Source organism: Dermacentor variabilis, chromosome 5, assembly GCF_050947875.1.
Source record: "Dermacentor variabilis isolate Ectoservices chromosome 5, ASM5094787v1, whole genome shotgun sequence".
In the NCBI taxonomy this organism is placed as follows: domain Eukaryota; kingdom Metazoa; phylum Arthropoda; class Arachnida; order Ixodida; family Ixodidae; genus Dermacentor; species Dermacentor variabilis.
The window spans coordinates 139,473,855-139,491,873 of record NC_134572.1 but is presented as its reverse complement, the minus strand read 5'-3'; the positions used below and the strand labels follow the sequence as shown (position 1 = coordinate 139,491,873).

The 18,019-nt window shown below is 48.2% G+C and overlaps 1 protein-coding gene across 1 annotated transcript in view; it reads left to right on the top strand.

Moving 5' to 3' along the window:
* The window catches only part of LOC142583195 (roundabout homolog 1-like), a 187,070-nt gene that overhangs the window by 153,087 nt on the left and 15,964 nt on the right, over positions 1 to 18,019 (top strand). Inside the window, exons 10-16 of the mRNA XM_075693552.1 lie at positions 2,863 to 2,987; positions 3,589 to 3,814; positions 4,802 to 4,917; positions 5,508 to 5,679; positions 9,189 to 9,353; positions 9,594 to 9,621; positions 10,075 to 10,239. Of these exons, the coding sequence (XP_075549667.1) occupies positions 2,863 to 2,987; positions 3,589 to 3,814; positions 4,802 to 4,917; positions 5,508 to 5,679; positions 9,189 to 9,353; positions 9,594 to 9,621; positions 10,075 to 10,239 (997 nt within the window). The remainder of the gene's footprint in view (positions 1 to 2,862; positions 2,988 to 3,588; positions 3,815 to 4,801; positions 4,918 to 5,507; positions 5,680 to 9,188; positions 9,354 to 9,593; positions 9,622 to 10,074; positions 10,240 to 18,019) is intronic.

Below are 18,019 nucleotides of genomic sequence, written 5' to 3'. Positions count from 1 at the left end.
TGTATGAAAAATAAGCTTTAACAGAAAATTCATCACAAAATCTTTTAACTTCCTGCTTGTTTCTCAAGTTACACTCCTGAAGAAAGAGGAGGTCGACTTCTTTCTCGCGGGCGAAATGAATTACTTCTCTCTGCTTATCTCTGCTACGAAATCCTTGTGCTTTAAGTGTCATTATGTGCAAATACATGGTGAGTTAGTTGCGTACAGAAATAGACTAAGACAAATGGCTTACCACAAACTAGTTGCGAACTGAATCGGGGTCCTACATCAGTGCAACAGCCAGAAAACGGCAAAGTCAGCAATGACTTAGGAGTATCACAGCAGCGAACGCTAAACGGGCACTGCTCATGTTCTTCACACAAGTTAGCCGGAAGCAAGCTGATCACTAAAATACCGAGGTTGCAGACGCTTGCACAGGGACGGGAACGCGATGTCTGTGCCAAACACCGTTCCGCCAACGCTGCCTGAGCTTCGTAGCGGGGTGTAGAGGAAAAGCAGCCCTTACGGGCAGCAGAAGCAGTGTAAGGCGCCATTGTTAGTACGTCTCCGAATCGGAGACAACGTCCATGGTAGTGGTGTCTCGTGGCATTTTCTTGCATTTCTTGGAGGGTGTCGCCATTGGTTCTGATGACGTAGAGCTCTCTGAAGAGAGCATTCTCTTGGCTTCGTCAGATGCTGTTTGCGAGCGCGTGCGTCTCTCATTCACCGCTGTACTAGTACCACTCGCAAGCGCAGTCGTTGTCTTGGCAACCGGCATGATCCTCGACGGACCGGCCGAGACTTCGCGGAGGCTGCGATGGCGTCCATTCGCATCCTCGCTAGCGTTCGGTGTTGTAGGACATGCAAGGAACCGTTCCCGCTATGATAGAGCAGACTGGGCGTCTAACGTAGGCTCCTCGTCGTCTTCCGTGGCAGACGACGCCAATCTGGCAGGTGGCGTCTCGTTGCTCTCTTCGTCAGTAGAGGGAGAAGACGCAGCGTCGCTGGCATCGGTGAACGCTGGCGTCGGCGCCTCTGGGGCACTTTCTTTTTCTGCTTGATCTGTGGTTTGCGTCTGTGCTGCGTCTCTCGCACCGGTTCTGTGTGGCCCGCCGAGCGGCGGCATCGACTGCGTGGAGCCCCCTCTCCCCTTTGCCGCGACTGCGGCGCGATCGAGACACTCGAGCACCTGCTATGTGAGTGCCCCAACTTTCCGATCGCGCGCGCGTCCCTTGCCCGTGTTTACCGTGGGCACGGCCTGCCGTGCGACACCGTGACTGAACTCCTGCACCCCTCGGGCTGCCCTTCACGCCACAGGACACTTCTACGTGCGCTCTTGACATTCGCCGAGGCTGTCGGCCTCGCCGACCGCCTTTAGCTCCATCACATTTCCGCGGCGTGCTGCTGTTTCTGGTGCTCCTTCTCTCCCCCCACTTTCATCCCCTACCCCCTGTGCAGCGCGGTTGAGGTGTCCTCTGCTGAGAGACAGTTACTGCGCTGCACTTTACCCCAACCTTTCCTTCCCATACTCAAGAATCTCCTTCTCTCTCTCTCTCTCTCTGTGCTGCGTCTTCAGATGGATTCTCTCCCAGTCGGGACTGAACCAAGCCATACCATAAAGAAATGCCGTACTCTCATTCGAGCCGCGGAGTTGCCTGCCTTGTTCGCGCTGCATCCTTCACAACCACAAATATTTCTCTAGCTGGATATTCGGCTTTCGTAAAAATATCTTTTCATCACATAGACGAAAACTATCAATTAGAAGCGCAAATCAAACACTTCCCAATTGTAACATGCCTGTTAGTTCTATAACAAGAAAGGTGCTATAGTCGGCGAGGACGCGGTTCGGTGGCGCTGGCCGGACAGCGCCCTGCCTTCCGCTGGGGACATAAAGGTTTTGCGCAGGCAACTATAAAAATTACTGGCTCTCTCGTAATCGAGGGTAGACGTAAGCATGGAACGGCTACCGGCAAAGCAGATTGGTTGGATATTATATTAGCCCCAATCTTTAAATGGGTGTTGCGCATGTTCGCAACGGCCCACCCCACCACATCACACTGCACCACGCCATGCTGTGCACTCGTCCATATTGACGTAATAATTTCCTGCCACTACAATACCCCATTGCAAATATCGTCTTGGTCAAGCGGCCATTCACGGCGCGCCGGACGCTGTCGGCGCTGTTGGTGGCGGTGGTGCCTGCACGCCGGACGCGCCACGGTACTCGGGGACAGCTGGTGTTGAAAAGAGCACTCAACGCCAAATGGTGATAATAAAGTGTCTAGTCCTCTTTACCTGTCATTTGAATGTCGCTAACGGAAATGACAAAACTTCAGCGTACTTGAAGTTACGGTTTGAGTAATATTGTGAACAATCCTTAGGAAGAACTCGGAAACAAAATTTTTTGCAAGTTGTTTGGGAACTAACTAGCGTATGTAATGCGGTTTTGTCTGGTTGCCCGCATGAACTCGTTTTGTTCTCGCAACTTGCCGGGATATTCTCGTTTGAGTGCTCGTATAAGGGCTCCGACGTTTAGCTCAATGTCACCTGAAGGTCGCCGAAAACGGGAGCTGAGAGCATTTTTATGCTTAAAATCACTCCACATGAGTCCGTTCCTGTGTTCAAAATTCTGTGTCATTTCTACATTGTATGCTAAACAGCTTCGCTGGTCATCCATTTTAACAGAGTGGAAGGGCTCATGATTTTTGTTTAATCATGAAACAGAAGGAATCGAACAATAATGTCGAAAGAGATATTTGGACAAAGAGCACCACTCATATCTGGAGGACGTGCATTCAGACGTCTTAATTTTTGCTGTGCTGTGTCTTCAAGAAACCTGCCATCTGCAGTTTACTATTCACAATCTCTATTCTTTTTCTCCAGGACTTGCACCACAGTTTGACCAAGACCCTAACCTTGATGAAGTGCGAGAGAAACTTAGCGCCAATGTAGTGACCCTGAATGACATACGCACCATGAGCTCAACTGCTGTCAAGCTGACTTGGAAGGTATTCCAATTGACCATATTACTTCAGTCACTATTCCGGTGTATTTATTGTACAACTCTATTCCGAGATTACCACAATACGCGGTAGCGCTTGAGAGGCCTACTTATCTTTGTGTCTAGCAGTAAAGTAATCAGCTTTAACGTCTAAACTCAACTGTGGCACGCTGAACAAAGCTGATTTTTCAAGAGACGGAGTAAGTACGCAGCCTTCGTCAGTATTTCGCGCACTCAACGAATAATGTTTATATTTGGCGTGCATTTCAAGCAAGCTCCCGTGTGTCGGGCCTTTGGCCTGCCGCAGGTCACGCTTAATATTATCAGGTTTATTTACTTCAAATCTCCCGTATCTCAGTAAAGCTTGTATTTCTCTCTCTTTCTCTCTTTCCTTAAGATGTGTCTGGCAGATCTATCAGATTGTTTGCGCAACACTATTGCCGCAAGATTGCCATTGCGCAGCTTTCATGAAGGGATACGAAATTAGGAGAACGAGAGTATGCACTCTGCCACGCTGCTATCTTTATAATTTACATACGACGCAGTTGCGCTGCATGACAAATATCTTCCTTGCCTTACTAGCTCTCTGTGTTCGTTGTGTCTTGCAGGTACAGGGCAGCAAAGACTTCGTGGAGGGCTTTTACATTCGTTTTCGGGACCTCAGCGGCAACTCGCAAACATACAACATTGTTACTGTTTCTAATGGCAAAGCCCTCTCATACGTGCTGAACGATCTGAAGAAGTTCACAAAGTACGAAATTTTTCTGGTGCCGTTCTGCAGAAGTGTCGAAGGCGCACCGAGCAACTCGAGAACAGTTCAAACGTTGGAAGATGGTAAGGCTAAGCTTGGGTTAGGCGCACATTAACGGTTGACAATTGTCGTGTGCTAAGAAGGAATTTCCACCATAAAATGTGCTACTCATGTACTTTCGCAGTATATATTAAATTATAGCCTGGTACATTTACCGATACTTATATTCTGATAATAGAAAATCATTCAGTATTTGCTGGTAGGTGCTACGTTCATATGAAGTGCCGTGAATGATAGCTAGCGTTCAGCACTGCTTCAGAGTGAACACGTAGGCAGCACGGGCCAGTTAATTTTTGTTTCGCGAGGAATGTTTGTTTCGTACCCGTTATAAGTTGTATATCGTAAATACGGTATCACAAATGTGTGTGTTTGTATGAGGATTTCAGGGGTAATGTAGTTTATTTCTTATATTTATAATTTTGTCACCGTGCCCTTAGAACGAAGTTAGGCCGTAATGTGAAGAAGCTAGTTTTAATAACGCAGTTTAACTTTATTCAGCTACGTATAACGGCAATAGTAAATACAGTGAAAGAACTGCGATAGACCACAATTCTCCGCCCACTTTTGTTCCTTGATCTGTCTTCGTCTGCTCACGGTGTACGTACTTTCAATGTCGAACCAACTGGCCCAACATGCCTAACTTATTATTGCCGGTTGTGTTGCCTTTGCGTCCCCCATTTATAATCATTGCATCGAGCATTCTATGGTCGGTAGGCTTCGCTTTCGAAGCATTCTCATACTTCGAGTAGTCTTCCGTACGACACCTTACACAATTGGCGATAACGACGTTGTGGCAACCCTTTAAAACAAACAAAAGAGTGAACAGTTTTGTTCTCAGCGGCCAAACATATTCACGTACGCGCTGATTTACGCTGATTTCCGTTGCCAGCTTAGCTTCACTGCATTAGCAGCGCTAGCACTACACAGGATATCCACGTGTTTCGCTGTTAAGAAGGCCAATTTCGGCTGCTATAAGCCGACCACTGATATGAACAAAATTCCATTGGCAGTCCCAACAGCACCGCCAGATGGCGTGGAAGTCCAAGTTCTGAATGGAACAACTGTCACTATACTCTGGTCTCCGCCTCCACCACAACACCGCAATGGAAGGCTCAGGGGATACAACGTAAGTAGTTGCATGAGCTTCTTTAACTGTCCTTCCTAGATTTTTTTCTCTATTATTATACTTTATAGTTGCAAACTTAAACTTCTCGTTACATAAATAACGAGAGCATTGCTCACTATCTCCTCGAATCTCGAATTATGTTCTGATCAGTCACTGAAAAAAACATTCTTTCAAATGTTTCATTCCAATAAATTCACAGTTGATTGTCAGGTTCAGCGGTAATTTCCACGGTTAATCGACGCTGCTAAACGCCTGTTGTCATCGGCAGTAAAACCTTCAACACATCGGTGGCACAGGTTTATTGTTTCACTGAATCACATTTTGGTAATTATTATAATTTGAACACAGAGTTTGTTTTCGAATAAGACTCGGGCTGTAGGTTGCCTTGTCATGCTCAAAAGAAGGGAGCCGCGTGCAAAAACACAACACACAGAAGCCAGCAAGTTACACATTCTATAACACACAGAGACGTGTGGCGCTGTCAGAAATGGGATAGTTAAACGCGCTGAGTGAAATTAAAAGATGACACCGAACCAGACAGCCAGGGCGTGCTACGGAAAACCGACGTTACATTCTTTTTCTGATTTTAGGTGTATGTGGATGGAAATTCTTCGGATCTGCATCTCAATAAAAGCACAAACTCCACAACTAACAGGCTCACTTTCGACAACCTGGAGACAGGGATTTTATATGAAGCACGAGTGGTTGCAGCGACAACCGCTGGCGGCGGACCAGCCAGCAGCCCCATCCATTTCAAGATAGGTCAGTATAAAAGTGTTTTTCTGTAAAGTGGTGGGATACGCTTAGGAGGTGTGAGAATTGTGTAACTTGTCCAGCTATATTGAAAGGGGATGTTCTTGCCATGGCGCTCAGGAAAATCAGGCTTCGAGTTTTCTACTGCATACGCACGCATGCTAAAGACAAATTGGCATGCCTAATTCAAACCCAGCTCTCGCGCTAAGTTCTTTGGAATGGTTTCTTGCTTTCCGGATGTTCTTAGAAATAAGATGTTTTCAGGAGAAGTTGCTTTATTTCTTTACAGTATTCCACACGAGTTTCCCGCTAGTTTAGTAACAGAAAATACATCTTGCGAGACTATCTGGAAAGGTTATATGATTAGGTGCTCTTCGCTTTGTAATACATAGTGAGTAACATCTCGGACACATGCGTGAGCATGTCAATTACAGCAAGCAGTCTAAATTTTGTCCCTATAATTACATGTACAGTGCACAAAAGCACATTGCGCAGTGAATGCGTTCAATAAATATTGTTCTACTATGCTGTCAGCCAGGTAGTCAGAAAACGACGTATTATTTACTTATTGATATATTTTAATGATCTCCAGCTGCCCCAATTAGACATTACTTTGTGAGTGCCAACCTTGGTACTTGGGAGAGAAGCGTTAGTGATAGCTAGATAGCGAGGCATATACTTTTATTTGTTGTATGAAGCTAAGAAAAATTATAGAAAAAGTAACACTGATGCTCAGTTCAAGTTTGAAAACTGTGACCGCCGGTTCACTATATATTCGGTTGTTGGGGCATGTTCAGACCAAGTTTGGAATTCCAAGAAAATCTCCGTGGCCTTCCACTCTCTGAAGAAGGATGGCCAGCGAAGCTGTGTATGTGAGCCTCCTTATGGCGAACTGCACCTCCGCCGCGGGTCGGCCTGGCATTACACTATCTTCAGGATCGGCCCACGTATGGGGAGTGCTTAACGCCTGCTTCACCTCCGCCGTGGGTCGGGTTGGTATTGCAATATCTTCGGGATCAGCCCACGTTTGCCGAGTGCTTAACAGCTGCTTCACCTCCGCCGCGGGTCCGGCCGGTATCGCACTTTCTTCGGGATCGGCCCACGTTTGGGGAGTGCTTAACGCCTACTTCATATTCGCCGTGGGTCGGGCTGGTATTGCACTATCTTCGGGATTGGCCCACGTATGGGGAGTGCTTAACGCCTGCTTCCCCTCTGCTGCGGGTCGGGCCGGTATTGCACTATCTTCGGCATCGGCCAACGTATGGGGAGTGCTTAACGCGTGCTTCCCCTCTGCTGCGGGTCGGGCCGGTATGGCACGATCTTCGGGATCGGCGACGTATGGGGAGTTTCTTGCTTACAACGCCAACAACGACACTAAAGCTTCCTTGGATGGCAGATATATTCGGACGGGCTCCACCACTGGGAAAGCTGGTGCCACCGTCGGCGTGACGGGACATGAGTGATCACGTGGACATAGCGGCGGCGTCGGCTGCATCGAAAGCGCCGAGGCGAGCTGAAAACGAAGGTTTAAAGTCCCACCTCCGCTGCGGTTCTGACTAAGTGGTGAGGCTTTTCCGCCTTGGGTGTCTGCTTGACAACATTTGAAATCACTATAATAGGTAGTGGCTGCCATTGGAGGCGTGCAGTATGGTAGGCTACTGCTCGGTGCCGCAGTGCCGGTCGTAGGCAACGAAGCCCGGTGTCAGCCTTGTTCACACGTAGTCCCAGGACAAGAAGCTGCGTGAAGCATGGCTCGCGAAACTTAGAACCGGCACACAGCCATCAACTACAACTCGGGTGTGCAGCAAACACAGACGTGAGGAATATTTCTGCTACGGCGCCGGGAGTGCGATGTTCGGCGAGTAGCATAAAACGGTCCCTGAGACGTTCTCCAGCGCTCGCTGCCCGGCTAAACTCACGACGGTTTGGACTATGAACCTGTTGATTGTAGACACTGGCAAGTTTACTGGAACGGAAAGGGAGTGATAAGAAGCACATTAAAGAATGCATGGCATATGGTCATCTTTTTGTTATGAATTAACGCACTGGATTACGAAAAAGAAGCAGCGTGAAATCGCCCGCTGAGTGCATACAGTGCGACGCAACTTTATAAATAGTATTGAAACGTCGAAGAATTTAGCAGACAAAAAGCTATTGAATCGTCGCAGTCACTCGAATATATATTATTGAATCGTCGAATATCACAGTCAATGCGTAGGCGTCTAAGCCCCTTGTTAAAACGAAATTGTTTCTGAAGAGCTCTGATAACGCCCACGCAACAATGGTTGCTTGTGGACTGTTAAATGAGCATATTCTGCGGCCTAACGCTCACAGCACGGTGCTAAAATGCTCTCAGTGAAAGCGATACATTGCGCGTGGACATGCATGCAGACGCGCCGTCGGTCACCGCGAACCCGTGCGATCGCTGCATGCATTGAGGCTTCGTTCTGTTATGTGCCATGTGCTTATACAGACCGCCCACTATAAGAACACATTATCACGTGGTGGTGACGTTGAAGAGCACAGTAGCAATATTGTGAAAGAGAAAACTAACTTTTATTGGGCGAACCTGTGCCCACAAAAACAGGCTACACTTAAAGCACTACGATAGCGGCGAACACGGTTCGAAAATCTGATGAGCGGGTCAAGCGCGTCGGCTTTTATACATCAGTCGTCGAATGTTCCACAGTAATCGCTGGGAGCCGCGTGCATTCCACAAAGTTCTACATTATTCGCGTCGCGCACACATTCAATTAGGTTACACAAGGTTCGGTCACAGACAGCAGATCGAACCATCGATGGCATCCCAGAAACTTCCGATACACGCAGGCGCGTCCTGCGCTGTGCGATAACATTTGTTAGGCGATGAAACGTGTCGCCCGATAAAGACAAGTACACGTGTCAATAATTCACATAGCTTGCGCTTAGCGATTGCCGACCTTTCACGCAAGCAGATTCGGGAGACTCCGTCGTGGAGACCGCGCGCAGTGGCTTTCACTGTATGTATTCAGTAAAGAGATGGCCTCTGTAAACGATTCTGTGCTTTCAGCTTGCCCAGGATTATTATTTGGACAGTAATAACGTTGCCTCGTTTTGAGAGTACTTACAGAAATGTACAGGAGGGCTACCGCGTGGTGTTTTTCTTAAGCGCCGTAAGCCAAACCTATGAGGAGCGCGTCGCGTGATCCCTCATACTACGCAAGGGAGGCGCTTCCGACAGATGGCGACTCCGTAAGTGCTCGACCCCCCCCCCCCCCCCCCAATACAGCTTCTCTGTGATAAAGGGCTGCAAATTAATGTTAAAGCTCTGCTAGTCCTGTTTTTCAGATTTTCGGCTTTCCGCCAGGAAAATTGCTACGGCGAAACTGCTATCCCCGGGTTAGGCTGGATAGCTGCAAGTCTTGCATAGTTTAAGTAGTGGCCAGATCATCATCATCATTATCATATCCTTATGCACATTAAAAAGGCCGAAGCCCTCTTCCATGCTTAACAGTGAATGACTTTTTTGCATATTACAGAAGGCACATCATCTTCAACGTCACTTTCTCGACCTTTTGAAAAGATTGTTACGCAGCCATGGTTCATTGCACTTATCGGGTTCCTGCTCCTTGTAGCTGCAACAAGTTATGTCCTGTTTTTAATACGAAAACGTCGACTTGAACAAGCGAAGGCTATTACAGCAGGTAAGCAGATAAAGGCATCTGAATGTTTCGGTCATTTTAAGCACTGACTTTACTAAATATGAAAATCCAGTAAACTAACACACGAAGAATAGTGTTCATCAAGTACAAGCGTCAGTGTTGCTACTTAACTCTTGGTAGCTTCGGCCTCGGAGACAGTCAGGCCGTCTTTATTTTGAAATTCGCTTGGAAATCTTTTCACATATACAAAGTTGCGCCATGAACTTGTCTATCTTTTTCTAGCCCAAGAAATTAAGCCAGACGACATAAGGTGAGTAGATTTCTTCATCAATCCGGTTAAGGGACTTCACGTTTAGTCATTTCCTGAATTGATCATTTTTCATACTGTAACTTTCAGCGTACATTCATAGTCGAAGCACCAAGCAGAATGCCTATCGATAGTCAGGCGTCGCACTGGATGCCGCACCACAAAGAACCGATAATATACACCAGCGTGGTTAGTTCAGAAGATGGCCCGAGAGAAAAGTGTTCCGGGCAGCTTGATGCATTAGAAATTGCTGCGTACAGCGCAATATTAAACACTGAAGTGAAACTTACTTACGGAGCAAATATTTATTTGGCTAAAAGCTTAAAGCTTCAAGTTGTGACTACGTTTTACGTCCTATATGCCCGTTTCCAAAAAAAAAATAGGAAAAGAAAGCACTGCTAACTTGGCCTAGAAATCAGTGAATTCTGGCCTCCCTTCTCTCCCAATCTACCATAGAAACTGCTTCAGTTCCGTTACTGGTGGTGCTTGCCTAAGCCATCAAGAAGCCTCGTGGATTAATTATAGTGCCTGGAGGCCTTCTGAGCAACCTAAGGTGGCCTTCTGTGAAACCCAGCTTCTCAACAAAATGAACTGTGCTTCAAACGAACATAACTATTCCAGGTGAGTTTTTTGCAAGTTTAGTTAGTAAACACGTCAAATTATGCCGTCTACAAAGCAGCTGCTTAAGAAAGTGTTGTTCTTAGCACACAATGAAACGTAGAATTTTGAGTTCTGAAGATCGCACTGCACGCTTATTTATCAGGATCGCCATAGTCTTTCTAGATGCTATCATCGTTTATTCGTATCATGTTTCGTAAACGTAACACTCTTACAAAGTTCATCGCCAACTGCGGCAGATACTCCCGCATTATCTTTTACATATATTTATGCGCGCCTTCATGCATGCGGCACTCCATGTGATGCAGAGTTTTGTTTTTCCAAGTGGCAGAAGCTAAAAGCGTCTCTACACCTCTTGAGTCTATGTTTGCTCGCATTTTGAGTGCCTTTGTGGGGCCTGTCGGTGCTTTTGAATTGATACAAAAAGTCCACAAGGATTTATTCATTATTCTTCTCACGTTTTATTGTTTAGCAAATGAAAGCTGAAAAATGTTGTGTACATATTACTTCATGAAGGCAAGGTGTGGAATACCTCAAGCAAATGAAATACTAAAACTCAATACAAAACCCACGGTTACTACTAAGTCGCAGGCTACTGCATTACAGTGCTAATTACAAATTATCGACAATGGATGCGTCAGTTATGCCAATTCAAAGTCTAGAAGGTAGCGTTTAGTAAATTACTTCCAACAAGTGAGTTTGCAATTGTGCAGTTACCGTCTTGTTGGTACTGCTTTTTTAGTATTTATTGAAAAAAGTCCTTGATACAGAGACAAACAGAATAAAGAAACACAAGTACTGAAGTGTGCCTTGTCTTCTGTCTCTCCATGAATCAACCTTTTGTTGCGTTAAATACTAGGAATGAGTGAGACTTCTCATAAACTCTGAGGTAAACCAATTTCAGTACAGGCTTTTTTAAATGTCCTAGGCAACAAAATAAAAGAAAGAAAAAAGAAAAACGGTCTAAGGGTGTGTGGTATTTTTCGATTGAAACAAGTTGCCCGAGGGCTTTCTGGTGCATATCAAGTGGGAAGAGGGAGCACATTAAACCAGATTTTGCTCACAAAATATCTGGAGAATTGAGCCTGTACGACCATGCATTTTACCATCACCAGCTTTGTTGTGTAAATAAAAGTGCAGAACGAACTTTTGTAATTCGTATAGACTCCGGTATATTAAAGAGTGAATATATACAGAAATTAATGACATTCTCTTTGTCCAGTATGGTGCAAAGGGAAACGAATATGTTCACTGAGAGCGAAGGCTTTTTAGAAAATAAACTTATTGCGTTATGAGGGAATAAGAGAAAACAAAGCAGAAAGGCAGGAACGTCAACCAAGCGAGGGTCCGCTTTGTGGCCTACTCTGGAGGCAAAGGAGAGGGGGCAATATAAAGAGGTAGAGAGTGAACACATGCTGTGTGGGCACCCTGCACTGTGTGCAGCGAAGCGCAGAGATGCGCTGGCCTGTCGTCATTTTGCCGTCTGGAGACAATCTTGGTGCTTCCGCATAGCTGTTGATGCGCGTTGAAATTATCTGGGATGACTCCAGGGGAGTGGTTGTCAGCAGTACGTCGCAGTGCATCGCAGTATGCCGTTAGAGTAAATCGCTCACTTTCTTTACTTCAGTGCGAATGGAAGGCTGCGGGCGAGCCATTGTGGTTACTTGCGACTGGCAGGCACTGAATTAAGAGCATTTAGCACTCGCACAGCACCTCGCTCTGGTGGAGTATGCAGCTTATCCAAGAACATTTTAAAAATACTCAAGAGAGACCGGAGCATCACAACTACATGCTGGTCTTCTTCGGGCAGTTTGTCGGGAGCCGGCGCTGTGGAATCTACAGCTGTGCTCTATATCACTTGATGTGGCTCGAGCTCCACCTGTGGCTCTTGCTGCAGCTGCGGCATCGGCTGTGGCTTTGGTTGAGATTCCGGTTATGGCTTCATATATGGCTTTGGCAGCACGCGCCATGGAGTTTCTTACAATTACTACACCGAACTCTGGCATTGCCATCGTTCAGCCACCATGAAAATGATGGATAGTATATGTATTTGTCTTATCTTCGTGCTGAAGGCTACAGTCGTTTTTCTGGCTTCGTTTATTGCGTTTTATTTGTGCCTAAATCAGCCTAAATTTTAAAGCAATTTATACATATTTTTTAAGTGCAGAATTTTCAGAGACTCGGCAAGCACGCATAATCTCTAATAATCGCTGTCATTCCGCTTGTCCACGCGTTCGTGACGTAGTGGTTTCAATATCGGGCTTCTGCGCTAGAGGCTCTGTGATCAAATTCCGCCATAAGCAATTTAAATAATGTGTATTTTATTATTTGTAGCACAGCGCTTTCTTAAAAATGATTCCTCTGCAACATCATGAAGTCGTTTTAAGTCAAGAAGGACGAATTTGAGGAAAATATATGTACTACCCATCATTACAATGCTGGCTGAACTTCCCTGCTTGCAGCTTCCGTTGACACTAGCGCTACAGTTCCCTCCAGTAATTGTATGAAACTGTATGGTTTTGTGGTCGCACCGCTGGTACGAGTTGTTGGGAACTCGGCGCTGACGCCCGTTGTTGCACCTGGGTCGCAAGCCCCAAGGGTAGCGTTGGCCTGGCGGCCTGGGGTACAACTGGAAGCATCCGAAGGTCCCGGCAAAGCATGAGTCGACTGGTAACAACAAAACAACTTGTTTATTCTAACATCGCAAAGAGTTGGCGGTCAGGTTGACCGAAGTAGAGAGACGGGAGTGCACTTTACTCAACAGAAGAAATCGGAGCCCTCTTGGCGTCCGGGGGCAGCTGCTTTTATACTCTCGCAGTTGAGGGCAAGAAGGAACCCCTCTATAGACGAGCACGTGACTGTGCCGCTCGGGAACAATGGGATAAGGTGGCGCAGCGACGTGTCGGCGCCACTCGGACCTCCCCTTGCTTCACAGTTGTTGGGAGCTCCTCTCCCCGGCTGCCGCGCTTCGACAAGCGTGGGCACAATGGGAAGAGAAGGAGGAGCAGCCGTCGTGTCGGCGCCGCTCGGACCCCCTTGCTTCACAGTTGTTGGGAGCTCCTCTCCCCGACTGCCGCGCTTCGACAAGCGTGGGCACCAGTATGCACATACACTCACACACGCACATGAAGACACGTGGCATTGGAACATGCCTGGACGCGCTTGGCAGGGAGGCGTAGCGGCGGCGCCGAACGGGCCAAAATGTCTGCCGCTTTGAACGAAGCCCCGGCGTCCGTTGCATCCGCGCCGGCTAAACCGCGCGTCGTAGGCGAAACGTAACAGACCGCCCCGCCGGGGGAAGGAGATCCCGAAGGTCAGGGGACTGCATCCGCTGTCCGGAGGGATGTCGCTCGATGATGCTCATAACCGAAGTCGGGCGTCCCTCGACGTTTCTTGAGCGCAGCGCACAGAGAAGGCCTCGTTCTCTCGTTCAGGTTCGCACGGGACACTGCAAAGTGACTTCGGGAGAGTTCACATTTTTGTTCTCGTTCCCGGCCAGAGTTAGAACTACGCTGAAACTCAACCGCTCAGTCAGCAAGCACGGCACAACCCTCACTAAGCCCTGCTAGGCTCTTTCCCCTTTTATACCACTGCCTAGTTCCTTACAGTAGTCTAGCAGCACTCAGAACGCGTCCACAAATTGGAAAATTGCACTAGAATGCATATCATCACTTTGAAACACTAAACAAAAGCAATATGTTAAAAATCCTGCCTCAAGAAGAAAAACATCAGTAACAAACAATTTTGAGGCTGATTCCTACGTTAGGGGCTTCGACTTAAGCCATCGGCGTTACCGTTGAGACTCCCCTTTTTGTAACGCACCTCAAAGGAATATTGTTGCAAAGCGAGGCTCCAGCGCAGGAGGCGGCCATTTTTGGGAGAGATGGTCTGCAGCCATTGGAGAGGGCAGTGATCCGTCTCAATGATAAACCTCGAGCCGGCTAGATAGCATGACAATTTCTGAACGGCCCACACGAGACACGCACACTCTTTCTCGGTGGCGCTATACGCCTGCTCACGACTGGTCAGCTTACGACTAGCATACAGGACGGGGTGCTCTACTTCTCCATTTTCCCGTTGGCACAGTACAACGCCCATGCCTCGCTCACTAGCATCGCACTGAACAACGAACCCTTTTGTATAGTTTGGCGGTCGTAGCACAGGCTGGCTTGTTAGGGCACTCTTTAGGGCCCTAAAAGCTCTTTCCTTTGTCTCGTCCCAGACGACTGTTTGGCGCTTTGTTTTTCTTAGAGCATCCGTCAGGGGAGCCGCGATATCAGAGTACCTGGGGATGTACCTCTGATAGTAGCCGGCGACACCTAAGAACGACCGAATGTCGGTCTTCGTGCGCGGTTGCGGGAAGTCTCGCACAGCGGCCACCTTTATTTCAGAGGGGCGGCGACGACCCTGACCAATCACGTGACCGAGGTAGACAACCTCGGCCTGTGCTAACTGGCACTTAGGAGCCTTGACTGTCAAGCCCGCTTCGCGCAGGCGGGTTAGCACTGCCCGCAAGTGTGCCATATGCTCAGACCAGGATGCGGAGAATATCGCTACGTCGTCTAGATACGCTAAAGCGAATTCTTGCTGTCCCCGCAACACTTTATCCATGAGGCTTGAAAAGCAGTATGGCGCGTTCTTCAAACCAAAACTCAACACTTTAGGACGGAATGTTCCCATTGGGGAAATGAACGCCGCATACCTACTAGCCTCTTCTGTAAGTGGAACCTGCCAATAACCCCTGACAAGATCTAGGGTGGAAATAAACTGAGCGCTACTAACTTTCTCAAGGCGCTCCTCGATGTTAGGGATCGGATAAATTTGATCCTTAGTGATGGAATTAAGCCTGCGGTAGTCGACGCAAGGACGAGGTTCCTTGCCCGGTACCTCAACTAAAATCAAAGGGGAGGTATAATCACTCTCACCTGCCTCAATAACACCGAGCTGTAGCATTTTCTTTACCTCAGCCTCCATAATATCGCTCTGGCGGGGTGACACCCGATACGCCTTGGATCGTACTGGCTCTGGGGAGGTAAGTTTTATATCATGAGTAAGGACAGAAGTCCTACCAGGCCTCTCAGAGAACAGACCTTGAAACTCTTGTAAGAGCTGGTGTAGTTCGGTTTTCTGCTCAGGCGACAGCGATGTTCCCCTGACTAAGTCACTAATGACCTGATCGGTGTCTTTCCTGTTCGTCACTGAGTTTAGTCCCGGAAGCTCGACCGGAAGCTCTTCAGGAACGTTTACCATCATGCACACCACTGCTTCCCTTTGTCTATAAGGTTTGAGCAGATTACAGTGGTAAACTTGCTGTGCTTTCCGCTTTCCTGGCAGATTCACCACGTAGTTAACGTCCGACGGTTTCTGAACAATTCGTGCTGGGCCCTCCCACTGCACGTCTAGTTTGTTGTTTAGCGATGTGCGCAATATCATGACCTCATCGCCCACCTCAAAACGACGGGCCCTGGCGGTCCGATCATAATAAACCTTGGCCCTCTGCTGGGCCTTTGCCATTGCTACACTGACAACTCCAGTGCCCTTCTTAAGCGTTCGAGGAGCTTAAGCACGTACTCTACCACGACTGGGTCGTCGCCCCTGCCTTCCCACGATTCTCGAAGCATGCGAAGCGGAGACCGAAACGAGCGACCGTACACCAGCTCAGCTGGCGAAAACCCCGTAGCCGCATGCGGCGCGGTCCGTAATGCAAACATCACCCCAGGCAGACACAGCTCCCAGTCAGTTTGATGTTCAAAACACAATGCTCTCAACACGCGCTTCATGACGGAGTGGAGCTTCTCAACGGAATTCGACTGTGGGTGGTACACTGAGCTGTGTAACAGCTTTACCCCACACCTTTCGAGAAAAGTTGTCGTCAAAGCGCTAGTAAACACTGTGCCCTGATCTGATTGGATTTCCGCAAGAAAACCAACTCGCGCAAATATGGACAGTAGTGCATTGACTATTTCAACTGAGCTGAGTTCTTTAAGCGGCACTGCTTCAGGGAACTTTGTCGCTGGGCAGATCACAGTCAAAATGTGTCTGTACCCCGTGGCTGTTACCGGCAGAGGTCCCACTGTATCAATAACGAGCCGTCTAAAAGGCTCCGTAATGATAGGTACCAATCTCAACGGCGCCCTCGATTTGTCCCCTGGTTTGCCCACCCGCTGACAGGTGTCACATGTCTTCACAAAGTGGTCTGCGTCCCGAAAACACCCTGGCCAATAGTACTCTTGCAAGAGACGGTCCTTAGTTTTCTTAACTCCTAGGTGTCCGGACCATGAACTCCCGTGCGACAAGCGCAACAGATCCTCACGATAGCATTGAGGCACGATCAGCTGATCGAACTCCACTCCTCTGCGGTCTAGATACTTCCGCTACAGGACTCCACCTCTTTCCACAAAACGAGCATTTTTCTTGGCGATACCTTCCTTGACAATGCAGCGTACGTTTTCTAGGCTGCCATCCTTTTTTTGCTCGGCTATCAAAGCCGACCGGCTGACTTTTAGCAACCTATTAAGTCCGTCTGACGTAGGCGCGATGAGCAAATCTGCAGATAGCTCTTCTAACTTTCCCGCATCGGGAATTTCCTCTCCAGTATCTGGTGCCTTTAACGTTACAGACTCAATTTTATACAGTTCGGGCGTGCTCTGAATATCGGCTTGCTGCGCCTCTGACCCTTTTTCATTGTTTGATAACGTCGGCCCCGCAACTACCGCCTTTGCAGCGAGCTCCCGAACCTTCGATCTGGTTAAGGCCTGAACGCTAGCCTCACCAAACAAAAGCCCCTTCTCGCGCAGGAGGTGATCGGACTTGTTCGAAAATAGGTACGGGTACTGGGGGGGCAGCATAGATGACACTGCCGCCTCCGTCTCAAGCGCTCCGAAAGGTCCTTCAATAAGCACTTTTGCTACCGGCAGACACACGCTATGAGCTTCCACGGCTTGCTCGATCCATGCGCACTCGCCCGTGAACATATGGGGTTCTACGTAAGAGGGGTGAACTACATCCATCGTAGCTGCGGAATCGCGAAGCACTCGGCACTCTTTCCCGTTCACGAGGAGGTCTCGCATGTAAGGCTCGAGAAGCTTCATGTTCTCGTCAGTGCTGCATATTGACAAAAACACAACTTTTGGTGTTGTTTCCGGACACTGCGCCGAAAAGTGACCCGGCTTCCGGCACGTATAACAAACGCGCGCTTGCCTCATCTCGAACCGTTTTCTGCGTTCGGCTTCGGTTGCCGCCGTCTCCTTTCGTTCGTTTTGCCGCCGTCTCCGCCGTCTCCTTTCATCCGCACTACGTGTGTCGCCCCTTGCTCTCATGGGTGTGAACTTTGGCCTCTCAAACTTCGAGCCAAATTCACCCTTTTGACCGTCCTTAGCTCCGCGAGCCCGACGCGTCACAAACTCCTCGGCTAGCTCGGCGGCTTTAGCCACTGTACTAACGTCTGGCCTATCCAAGACCCAGTACCGCACGTTCTCAGGTAACCGACTATAAAACTGTTCCAGCCCGAAGCACTGCAGAACTTTATCGTGGTCACCAAACGCTTTCTCTTCTTTGAGCCACTCCTGCATGTTTGACATAAGCCTGTACGCAAACTCTGTATATGACTCACTTCTGCCTTTCTCATTTTCCCGAAACTTCCGACGGAACGCCTCTGCTGACAGCCTGTACTTTTTTAGCAGACTCGATTTCACTTTGTCGAAATCCTCTGCCTCCTCTCTATCCAAGCGAGCGACTACGTCGGCCGCCTCGCCGGGTAACAAAGTGAGCAAGCGCTGTGGCC